This window comes from Choristoneura fumiferana, chromosome 12 (assembly GCF_025370935.1).
Source record: "Choristoneura fumiferana chromosome 12, NRCan_CFum_1, whole genome shotgun sequence".
In the NCBI taxonomy this organism is placed as follows: Eukaryota; Metazoa; Arthropoda; class Insecta; order Lepidoptera; family Tortricidae; genus Choristoneura; species Choristoneura fumiferana.
The window spans coordinates 7,583,036-7,595,221 of record NC_133483.1 but is presented as its reverse complement, the minus strand read 5'-3'; the positions used below and the strand labels follow the sequence as shown (position 1 = coordinate 7,595,221).

Genomic DNA, 12,186 nt, shown 5'->3' with positions numbered 1-12,186 from the left:
CTGTGGGATTTACGGATACGTAGTAAGTATTGTTGTTGATATTTAATGCGGACTGATTAGCAATTATGTTATTTAACAGTACAAAATATAATAAATGTGATATAATGATAAGTTTAAACATTATTAAAATTGCCTTTTAAATGGACGGTAAATTAAAATAACTTCAAGCGCTTGTAGGATAAAATGTGAATTGTGCGAATTGTGATTTTAGATTAAGGATTATTTTATGTACATTAATGTTATTTGAAATGACATGTTTTAAAACATAATGAATTAAATATAAAAATATAAATATATAGTTTTTCTAATTTATCTTAAATAGGTATTAAAGTAACAGTTTTTAATGATTCGTGGTTTTTTATACTTCATATGTTTGTTACGGGATGTAGACCGTAATTACCTTTATTTTGAATTACATGCATAACAATGCCGGGTGGATTGAAGAATTTGTGAGTGGATGCCATTTCGTGTAGGCTGCTCGATAAAGGTAAAGGGTCGCGTAAAGGGTCTACATCCCGTAAGAGAGAGATGCTGATTAGAGTCTATCTAAGTTATTCGAGTATCATGAGTTAGCATGGTGAACAGTGTTGGTCTGATGTTGAACTCTGGTTGAGTTTGAAAGGCGTGAGTGTGGTGTCGTGGTGGTGGCGGTAATAGTTGGGTTGGTGTGATTTGTGTGGTTTCCCCAGTGTGGTTTAACGACCAGATGGCCTAGTGGTTAGAGAACCTGACTACGAAGCTCGAGGTCCCGGGTTCGATTCACGTGTCGGGGCAGATATTTGTATGAAAAATACGAATGTTTGTTCTCCGGTCTTGGTGTTAATATGTATTTAAGTATGTATCTATCTATATAATTATATTTATCCGTTGCTTAGTACCCATAACACAGCTTTACTAAGCTTATTAATTGGCTAGGTCAATTGGTGTGAATTGTCCCGTGATATTTATTTATTTATTATTTCTTACGGTGTGGAGGTGGAGGAGCTGCGTGAACACACATTTCTTGGTTAGACGTACCTAGCTATCGCGCAAGGTCGCGAGTGAGCAAAGTAATTGTTTATAGTTCATTAATTTGACTAGATCAATTGATGGTTTGTTAGTCAGCAATATGTACATAAATTAGAAAATAAAAAACTTCGGACTGCTAAAGACGAATATAAAATTTATTTAACAACCAATGTACAATATGGTGGAAGTTGCATTTAGCTAATGATATGTAGGCGTAGCAACAACAATAATAACGGGTTATGGTGCTTTAAATTCGTCAGTATGTTCGTTTTGTTAATCCATATTAACCGTATGCCTATAAGTATGAACTTAGTCCATATTTCAAGATTTTCAAACTGCGCCTAGGAGCGTCGTGGCGCTCTCCCAGCGGTACCGAGCCGGTACGTTACGGTCACGGCACGTGTATCTTGAGCTGGACACGTCTATTTTGGTTTGTAAGGGAATCGCAAAACAATTACAACCTGTAGAGGGAGTCGCACCCCTACTATATTCTATGGATTATTTAAAAGTAAGTACGCACTGGTCAAATAACATTATATTTGACTAAATATAAGTTCGGATAATAAAACACGTTACATTATAAACGAATACCTAGATACTGTAATTTTATAAACTTACATTCTTATTCAATTCGTGTACCAGACACATGACTTATATTATTACCTATGCATTATCTATTATCTACTTAATACGTTACACGCTATATAAACCTAAGACGTCAGTTATGTATATGTACATTTAAACTGAGCGTTTTCTATGCATTTTTTTAGATTTATTTATAGTTTTCTTACTCACATTACACAATGCTTAAAGTATGAACTCTTTGCATAATTACTACATGAATTATTAGAGACCCTTCGAAAAATTCAAAATTTCCACACCGTACTCAATGGTCAGTTGTAGGTTGTAGATATTTAGCATATTCAAAGCCATAGGCAAAGGTATTACTTTTGTCCATATGCGATTTAAGTAGGGTCTTAACTAGGAACGTTAATCCAAAAATGCTAATTTAAAAATGAAAATTTATCAATTTATCAAAACTCCCCGTTCACGTAATTAAGTGTACTCAATTAGGTAGGTAGTACACAATATCAACTAAAAAAAGAACTTTCGTTTAATCAATTAATAACCTAAGTACAGATTATTAATCGATTCTGGATTAAATGTCAAATTGCTTTCCCATTCCGAGCTCCAAAACTCGTACTCGTTCTAAATCATTTCAATGCGACATCGATCTAACGAAAGCTTTAAGCCAATCCATAGGCCGATCACGGCTCGAAAAACAACTTAATTTGTTAATTTTGAACTGTGTCAAAATCGACGAAAAAATCAGCCACCATTCCACTAGTGGGTTTATTGGTCGTATTAGCGGTCTGTCGCGTTAGGGTTGGTGTAGGAGAATCCCCTGAAGGGCTGCTGGTCCATAGAGCGGAGCACCTGGGGCTCCACAGCCGTGAGACGCGGCCGCTCGCCCGTGAAGGCGCGGTCGAAGTACTGCGTGTCCAGGGGATGCCTCTGCAAGCAAAAGACCATAGACTCAGGCAACAAGGAAAAACCTTGATAAAAAACTAAAAACAAGTAGGTAAACAAAAGCAAAGACACTGTGTTATTGCGATTTTCCTTCATAGGTAATTAATGTGATGTCACTATGACGTTTACTGTGAAATGGTTCCATGGTGGCTCATGGATTAAAGTCCTTGACCTATAAGAACTTAACCCCTACATATATTAGTCGTAAAGCTAGATATATAAATGTAGGTAATAGTCCAAGATCCCAGAGCCGCCAGCTAGGTACTTACTTATTTTCTGAAGGACCTGAGGCCGTATTGCCTAGGTACACACGCTGTTAATTAACCACCTTATTTATTATTTTCATCATCATCATCATCATCGTCATCGAGCCCTTAGAGAACGTCTATGAACTAGCCAATAAATGGGCCAGCCTCCGGTAGTAGGTAAACCCGGTCTAGGTACTAAAACGGAAATATTTTTTATTGCCAAGGCATTTGGCGCCGTGCCATCTAACGGTTTCAAATGTATCGTTCATGGCGTACTTAGGTACTTGTAGGTACAACAATGAATCGTTGTATAATCAAAGAAGTTTTACGTTTTGTAATTTAAGTACCTAGGTAGTTTTTTTTAGTAACTTTAAAGCCAAAGACTGATGATGATGAAGTAATAAACAAGGTGGTTAATTAACAGCGTGTACCGATAATAAAGTGCATTTTGTCACTATCATGGTCATACTGACCTACTTGTAGGTATACTTACAGGGTAGGACTTGCCTACCTACTTATTTCCCCCAGTTAGTCGTGCAACTTACGGGACACCATGTTTAAAAATTAGCCATTATGTAGAATTTAAGTGACTTAAGGCTCCAGTACACAATAGCCTGTGATGGGCCATGCTTTGCAATGCACAACTGTAGGCCACGATCACTTGGTGTTCACACAATGGCACATGGCTCATTGCGCCTGGGAAAACACTTGCATGGACGTGGAAGTAATTACGCCGCGGCTATTTATTTATAACTGCTACAAGTAACAGAAGTGTGTACCGCCACAAACTTATAAAAAAAAAATGGCGCAAAAGACGATGGGGACGATCAAATTTAATTAAAATAATGAACTATCCGGTCAGCGCCGGTGACGAACTAAACAATGGGCGATTGTGTGAACACCACAGGCACGCTACGCCACGATTCTTTGAAGTGTGCCCAAAAAACCGACAACATCCCGATTGGCGCGCCACGATTGACAATTGTCCGCCACTATATACCATTTACCCCTGTACACAATGGCGATGGCCTGAAGTGGGCCAGTATACGCCATTGTGTACTGGAGCCTTTATGTAGCTACTTAGCCCCATTTTTGTTCACGTTTCTCACCTGGTACCTATCTGTAAATTGGTCAGCTTCCCACCTTACAAGGAGTTCAAAGTACATTCTACTTAACACTACATAACAGGTAGGTACCTACCTACTCCAGAGGCCGTATTGGCTTACGTTTCTGAAGCTCGCGATCGCAATCAAATGACAGTTTTTGTAGCGAAATCTGTCATTTGATTGCGATCGCGAGCGTTAAAAACGTTAGGCAATACGGCCTCAGGTCCTACAGAAAATAAGTATCTACCTAAGTCTGGCGGCTCTGGGATCTTGGACTATTACCTACATTTACATATCTAAGCTTCACGACTAATAGAGGTAGGGGCATTAAGTTCTTATAGGTACGGTCAGGGACTTTAATTCATGAGCCACATGGAACCATGTCACAGTAAACGTCATAGTGACATCGCATTAATTACCTATCAAGGAAAATCGCAATAACTTTTCGTTTGCCTGTACCGTACCTAGGTATAATAATAAATGTAACCAACTTACCACTTTAGGTTTGAAGGGTGCGTCGAGCTCCCGGCGCTCGAGCCGATCCCAGTGCACGGGCCGGAAGAAATCCTGGTCTCGGATGTCGCCGTACATGCACTCAGTGCCGCCGAGCCGCGTGCGCGCGTCTTTATCCAACAACTGCAAAGAGAAACGTTTTTGACTTCACACCTTTACTTTGAACCCCTTTTCTCAATTAACCCTTGATGTAAGAAAATTGCAGTGCCCTGTGACAGGGTATCATGTACCTTCTGGCATGTTTACTTTAAGGTCTACAATAGTTGTGCTAATGAACATGATCGCAATAAATGAATATAAATGACGACCGGATGGCTAAGTGGTTAGAGAACCTGACTACGAAGCTTGAGGTCCTGGGTTCGAATCCCGGCCGGGGCAGATATTTGTGTGAATAACACGAATGTTTGTTCTCGGGTCTTGGATGTTTAATATGTATATAAGTATGTATTTATCTATATAAGTATGTTTATCCGTTGCCTAGTATCCATAGTACAAGCTTTGCTTAGTTTGGGACTAGGTCAATTGGTGTCAAAGTGTCCCATAATATTTATTATTTATTTATTATTTAAATATGAATATGAATATGAGCATTTCGGAATAATTAAGTTTTTGCGTTATAAAATTGGTAGCTACCTAGATCAGTTGTGGTAAGGACTGTTATATATATAATAAGCTTATAGACTATATTTTATCTAATGGTGTCATGCAAGACCCGCGTTATATCTACTTACCGATAATCCACAATACCAAAGTAAATCAAAATCCCGAAAGTAAATACAAAGTCGTTAGTTGATATACTGAAACTTTAAATAGTTACTTAACTCAAAGCAAATGGTTTTTCAAACTGAGTAGATACTTACTTAGTAAAATAGGTGTATGAAATAGGGATGAATTGACAATAGAACCTAGAACCTATATCCTCGTATGTAACCGGTGTAGGTCATATAGCGACAAAAACTCCATTAAACCTTTGTAATCAAGTAAATCAAAACAAAAACACAAAGGTCAGACAAATATACAATCAGTTAAATAAACCGCCCCGCGTAATACCTGGTGCAAAGGTACCCAATACACTCGCTGCGTTGCCGCGTTGAACCGCGGTAGATAGATCAAGTAAATTAATTCCAAATATTTCTTTACCTACTGAGATTTTAGATCCTCTAAGTCTTTCTCTATGTTTGTTGCATCAAGACAGAGATTCCACGCGACTTGTCGGCCGACAAGTACTTGCCACAGTGCTTCACTCTGATAATATGTCGACAGTTCGTTTAAAGCACTTCTTTACATTGTGATACCAAGACACGCGCGTGGTTTCAATTCAAATTTGAACTCACTCGTGTTAATATATTGAGCGACTCCTGCGACAGGAACCGTGGGTAGGACGGCATCTCGTTGCAGATGGACCAGAACAGCTCGTCCTCGTCGCAGCCGCTGAACGGGCTCTGGCCGATCAGCATCTCGTACAGCAGCACGCCGAACGACCACCAGTCTACCGTCTGGTTATATTTTAGTCCTTTGATGATCTACGACGAAAATAAAAAAAATCTTAATATTTAGCAAGGCTCTTAATATTTTATGAAATAAAATTAGCACTGGTTAGTATTAAGAAAACAAAATCGCGACAAACTTCCTCTCGCTCTCTCTGTCTCCCCTTCTATCACTAACGTATCAGAGTCAAGCTCCAGTCAGAGCAAAGATGCCTTCAATAACATCAATAAATTTCATATTTTGTAAGTAGTTAGGGACACCATATTCCGAGTGTCTCTTACATGTCTTAATCAATAATTAGTCTGCCAAGTCTTCGAAGTTCTAACTCATAAAGGTATGAGTTAGAACCTCGAACGAAGAAATAAGGATTTGAAGTTCAAATGATTACTTAAGTAGCTAAATAAATATAATAAAAGCATCTTATTATTTTTGCTGCTAAAGAACTTAGAGTCCTACCTCAGGTGCCATGTAATCGGGAGTGCCGCAGAATGTGTCAGCAGTCTTCTCCAAATATATCTGCAGCTTGCACATGCCGAAGTCTGCAATGCGCACATGTCCATCGAAGTCCAGTAGGATATTGTCCAGTTTCAAATCCCTGTTGCAAAAATATTCAGGTTAGAGTTAAAACTCAGTGTGAAAATAGTAAAATGATAATAAAATCAGGAGTTAGCTTCCTACCTGTAAACAATTCCTCTTTTGTGCAGGAACTTGAGTCCCGAAACGATTTCGGCCGCGTAAAATCGCGCCCGAGCTTCAGGGAAACGTCCACTCTGCTGTATGTGAAACATTAAGTCGCCGCCGTTTAAATACTCCATCACGAAGAACAGGTGAGACTAAAAAAGAGTAAGTGCATTCTGTTTTATTGCGAATTATGTGCCTAACGGAAGGTTTAGGATTACAAATTAGAAATTCATTTATATTTCAAAACCTTTGAGTATTTAGCTAGATACTCAAAATACTCAAAGCTAAATATTCAAAGTTCAAAACAGGTCTGGGAGAGAACAATATAAAATTTTATTTTACAAGAGCAAAGGCTAATTTTAAATACGTACCTACGCAGCGATTTGTAAAGATTAATTTTACTTACGTCTGTCTGAAAGGTTGCGAACAGATGACAAAGATACGGATGGTTTGTTCCGAGAGCAAGCACCTTTCTCTCAATTAGCGTGCACTCTACGTCATCGTCTTCGAGTACGACGTCTTTCTTCAAACATTTCACAGCGTAGTAGTATTCAGTGTCTTTTAGCTCAGCCAACAATACCTGGAAGAGATTGTAATCGGTTAATTTAACGGATGATCTACTGATATTTGCTAATCGGATAGGTATAGGTACTTTACTTACACCACAAAAGCAAGCGCCTTATAGACAGCGGTACGGCTTTAGGTTACGGAACATATATGTTGTACCGCTGTTCTAGATATAAAGGCAAGTTGTAATTGTATTATGTCCTACTATTTATAGAGTACCTACCTACCAATGAGTTGTTTCAAGACAAGATTAATATTCGTATGTTTCTTGTCATTTCTAGCGTACGTCTCTATTTTTAAATATGTCATCACGATGTAACCTTTTATAGATGAGGCCGTTGACATTCTCAAACTTCTCTAATGTAAAACAAATAAATTCAAAACATATATTCGATTAATATTTCCGTCAGAGTGGTTGGTTTCTGTAAATTAATATTAGTGCCTATATATTTTGATTAAAATGTAATACACACTGGTGGTTAGCTGTTGATATATACTGCAGGAAACGCGCGCGACAACCGTGCGACACGGGGTTTTCGTTTTATAACTCGAATATATCATTGCTTTCTCTGTATTCTTGGCCCGCTCTCAAAGGCAATTGGGCCAAGCTGTGCTAAACCAGGAAGACTGGCTCACGTAATAGAATAACATACTCGATAATAACGCATTATATTTGTAACGCAAGCATCGGCTACAATTAATACTATCTAAATGTCAACGTTGCAATGGTGACCAACTGAAACGCTTTCGCTGTGCCAGCCCCAATTCCGCCTGCACCTATAATTATTTTAAGAAAGTTTGACGAGGGCAATTAATTTTTTTCTACCTAGCTAGCAGGAAAACCTATGATACTTATCACTACCGTTTGTCAATACGATGAACACACCGGAATAATAATTTGAATAGAACTGTTTCAGAAAAAAATATAAGTAAGTATTTTGAAATTCTAATAAGACAACTGAAGCGTTCCACATTTTTCTTACATCCGTATTAAAGTCTCGTTCTAAATATTTTCATTCCAACCCAACAACATTTCATCAATTAATCTAATCTAGTTTGTTGTTGCGAGACACGATGTAGGTACGAGTAATTTGCGACTTTTGACGATAGGATAGTTTGAGACGGGGCCGATGACACGTGTTTTGTGACGTGCAGTAGGTGTCCAGTGATGTAGGAACCGAAAATAGATTGTGTGGATGTAGTAATACAAATAGGATGGCATATGTCAGGCCAGGTGAACGGTGAACCAGCGCGAATTGCGCGCCCCGCTGCAAATGGCAAGGTGCCACGCCGCTCCCGCCCGAGGAGGTTACGGTCAGTGCATTATCGGTTGACTGCGACTACATTGCTAACAAATATCGGTTTGTGGTATTATCTATATTCATGTTTTTAATATACTTATTTACTCGTCGATTTTTGGCCAAAACAACGACCTGTTTGGTCATTCAAGTGTCAATAGACTGATGACTAAAGGTACCTACTGATGATTGCGAAGTTCCTCATTCCATCTCGTTTGAACGTTAGCGCAGTTCATATTGGCACCATCAAGTCTTTTGTAGGTCTAAAATTTAAGGCTTTATTACCAACTAGTCGTATCTAATTAATTGTCGAAAATAGCTTCAAGATAGGTAAACGCTAAGCTTACTTGCACAATCAAACTAATTAAGTATTCAGTATTCATGTATTTGGCAGAAACATAAAATACATAAGACTTATGCTAGAACTTACAAAAATTATGCACCCTGGTAGGGTATAGTACTCATTAAATCGTGATCTAATGTGGAACCTTTTCACAGCAAATAGTACAATGACATCGCATTGCCTGATAATGCAGATTATTATGACAATTGCCTACTGAAAAAACTATCTAAGGTACCCACGTTCTCTCTAAGGAAATCGAATTATCCGACTATACTTAGATACGTCATGACATGAACATGGTCATGGTGACATCTTTTTCGTGTATGCAAAATTGATATCTTATATCTACCTACCTAGTCCGTTGCATAATATTTGGCAAGACCAAGTAGTTGTACAAGAAGCTACGAGTACGTAGTACACATTTAAATTGACAATTTCATAAGATATCAACCGCTCATCATAGCGTTTGAAGTGATTTAAGTACGTCATTTTGATCACTGCCTTATTGACTATCTAATTATTATGTTTCATTTATCAATCAAAAGATCTCGAGTGCTAGAGTGGACAGTTATTAAAAAAAAACTGCATACCCTACTTAAACAAGCTCCTCGTTTTATAATAAGTGAGATGGTTTTCTTCGACGACGAAGGATGGTGTCGTTTTCTTTTATTGTACCTCCTACGCAAAACTCCCCTTGTTTTGAAATAGAAAAATTCTACGAAAACTTTTCTCTTCCACGTAACAGAATTTGTGTACCTATGAGCGATTAGGTTTGTCATATTGCGAAGCGGCAAGTGAGTACTAATGTATTCTAGCGACCCAGTTCCTCGGACTATTCTAGTTGCGCGGGTAGGGAACAGGTATCTCTCTATTTTCATTTTATTTTTGAACGGTTTGACACGGATTTCGTCATGGCAACCGCAGTTTAAAGCTAGAAACACACTGACACAGAGGCGGAGCGGTGCGGCGCGGCGCGGAGGCGGTGCCGGTTGTAATATTCGAGCTAACGTGAAAGAGGGCACACAGAATACCGCGCCACGCTTATTTCCCGCTTATTCTGTGTGGCCTCTTTCATGTCAACTCGATTATTATAACCGGTACCTACCGTCTCCGCGCTGCGCCGCACCGCCCCGCAGCGGCGGCCTTAGGGGGTGGCGAACAGGGCAATCGCCCGGGGCCTCGCTCTTGCAGGTGCCTCGGGTAACAACCCAAGCAAATTTACAAAAATATAGCTTTTTTAACTATATTTTCGCATCACATACTTTTCACGAAGGACAAAGGGCCTCGCAAAGACCTGCCGCCCGGAACTCGCAATGGGTAAGGCCGCCGCTGCCGCCCCGCCACCGCTCTTTGTGTGTTTCAAACTTAACTCATACTACTGGCCACATGATGTGGTGTATACGAATATATACCCAGCTAACGTGGGTAACGAACGAGGGTCGTAAAGTTTATCGAGCGGATTTCACAACGCAACCAATATTAGTCTTTTACACTACACTTGTTACCTTTCCTCTTTAGTTAATGTACTTCGACAATTAATTACAGACTGCTATAATAACGTAACTTAATTAAGACATACTCGTATTGTTCAGTTGTTGTTTTATCAATTAACATCAATACGAAGTTAGCGGTGTAGGGTCAAGAGTAAGCACATATTGGACCTAGCAGGTATATTTTTGAAATTTTATATGTCGTTCTACATAGGATCATTGCATTTTTTTAGCGTTTGTCATACGTTACTTTTGAGACATGTCGCTCAGCACCGCCACATTCATTTTCGATACTCACTCCTCCACTAACATCGCACCTATGTGTTCAGAAACGTTTTTTTTTTCTTGGCAATATCCCTTGTTTTATTTCTCGTCAGTTTATTTTTGGATAGTATGGGCGCTACTACAAGCTTATGTTTAACGAATATTAACGGGTTTGATAACAAACGATTACGTAGTAGTAATGCCTTTCTTTGTTTGTGTTTAAAATAGGACTGAGCTCCCACATTGTGTATCTAATGACCTGTAGCGTCGTTTAACTGAAACACTACTTATTTATAGGTAGATATTTTAGGTTTATCTGGTACGTCAACATAAAATCTTGTAAAAAAAATCTTGCATCTATTTGCTTGACTAAAGAAGAGCTAATTTCATTCGTAACACAATTTACTTGCAAATATCGAAAACACTGTCTGTCAGAATTAAAATTGATTTGCGCTGATGGGTACATCGTGCCATTTTTATCTAGAGAGCAGTCACGTCGGTTCTCTGGCACTCGACTCGACTCAACTCTTGGGTGCATTTAGGTCAACGAGAGAAAACAAAGCTAATTGCGTTTCAAAGGTAGGTAGTATCTGTTGAGTGATTTGTATTGAGAAATATATTGATTTAAGTAGGAAACATAAGCGGATCCACCTTATATTTCCAGGAGGAGTATTTAGTACCTACACCTCGTATTAATTTTTGAGTTTTGTATCGAGCCGCTCGAATCAACAGTCATTTTAAAATTACATTTGAAATTTACCACGACCTTTACGGTGAAGGAAAACATCGTAAGGAAAACAAACCTGCGATGCAATTCAATGGTGTGTGCACGGTGTGTGTGAAGTTCCCAATCCGCACTGGGCCCGGGTTGGAACTATGGCCCAAGCATTCTCACTCTGAGAGGGGGCCTGTGCCCAGCAGTGAGACGTATATAATATATAGGCTGGGATGATGATGATACACAGGGTGTCGTAAAATTTTTCCGGAATAGTTCAGGAGGTAATTGAGTAGTTTGACTGAACGCTCCTGTGAAGTTTTTCATCGGATTTTTTTATTCAAAGTGTAGTCTTTGAAGCGGTACTTATACTTCGAACATCGATCAATGTATGGAAACCACAACAACCACAATTAAAAAAACTGGTTTTTTATACAAGGGTTCATTCAGTTCAAACAAATCCAACCACCATCTACTGAAATATTATGGAAGAAATTGAAGACACCGCATGTACCATCGGCCAAATATATAGTCTACCACCCTCCTAAAGTTGATAATCGCTTGCACGTCATAAAACGCCAATAGACATGTTTGTCAACTTGAAAGTTCAACTTTGGCGATATATTCACTTGATAGGAACTTGTTTAATAATTGACAGACCACTTATTTGACTGATGGTATACACAAATGGTCCAAAACCACCCATAGAAATTGCGAAAGGGCTCCAAATTGCTACTCACTTTCTTTTTGTACCTACCTTTCCAAAACTGCCTTTTCCTAGTACTTTGACAAAGTGGAAGTCTTCGATATTGTACTTCCTGAACCGCGGGATGGAGCGAGCAGGAGGCGTGAAGCGCCCCGTCTTACGGAACAACTCATACGCCGTCGATTGTTCTGAAACACAAAAAAAAACATTACCATCTCCGGTTGTATGA

The 12,186-nt window shown here is 39.0% G+C and overlaps 2 protein-coding genes across 5 annotated transcripts in view; one reads left to right on the top strand and one right to left on the bottom strand.

The window, feature by feature from the left end:
* LOC141433213 (uncharacterized) overlaps positions 1–296 on the top strand; it is a gene marked incomplete in the record, with an annotated part of 12,650 nt that extends 12,354 nt beyond the window's left edge. The window contains 1 exon segment of the mRNA XM_074095146.1: positions 2–296.
* Positions 297–1,142: 846 nt separating this feature from the next.
* The window catches only part of Pkcdelta (Protein kinase C delta), a 58,567-nt gene continuing 47,523 nt past the window's right edge, over positions 1,143–12,186 (bottom strand). For all 4 annotated transcript variants that reach the window (XM_074095142.1, XM_074095139.1, XM_074095140.1 and 1 more), the window contains 7 exons: positions 12,009–12,145; positions 6,981–7,154; positions 6,572–6,726; positions 6,350–6,488; positions 5,740–5,928; positions 4,388–4,528; positions 1,143–2,523 (listed from right to left, as the gene is read on the bottom strand). In XM_074095142.1, coding sequence (XP_073951243.1) covers positions 2,374–2,523; positions 4,388–4,528; positions 5,740–5,928; positions 6,350–6,488; positions 6,572–6,726; positions 6,981–7,154; positions 12,009–12,145 — 1,085 coding nt within the window. In that variant the 3' untranslated portion in view covers positions 1,143–2,373. The remainder of the gene's footprint in view (positions 2,524–4,387; positions 4,529–5,739; positions 5,929–6,349; positions 6,489–6,571; positions 6,727–6,980; positions 7,155–12,008; positions 12,146–12,186) is intronic.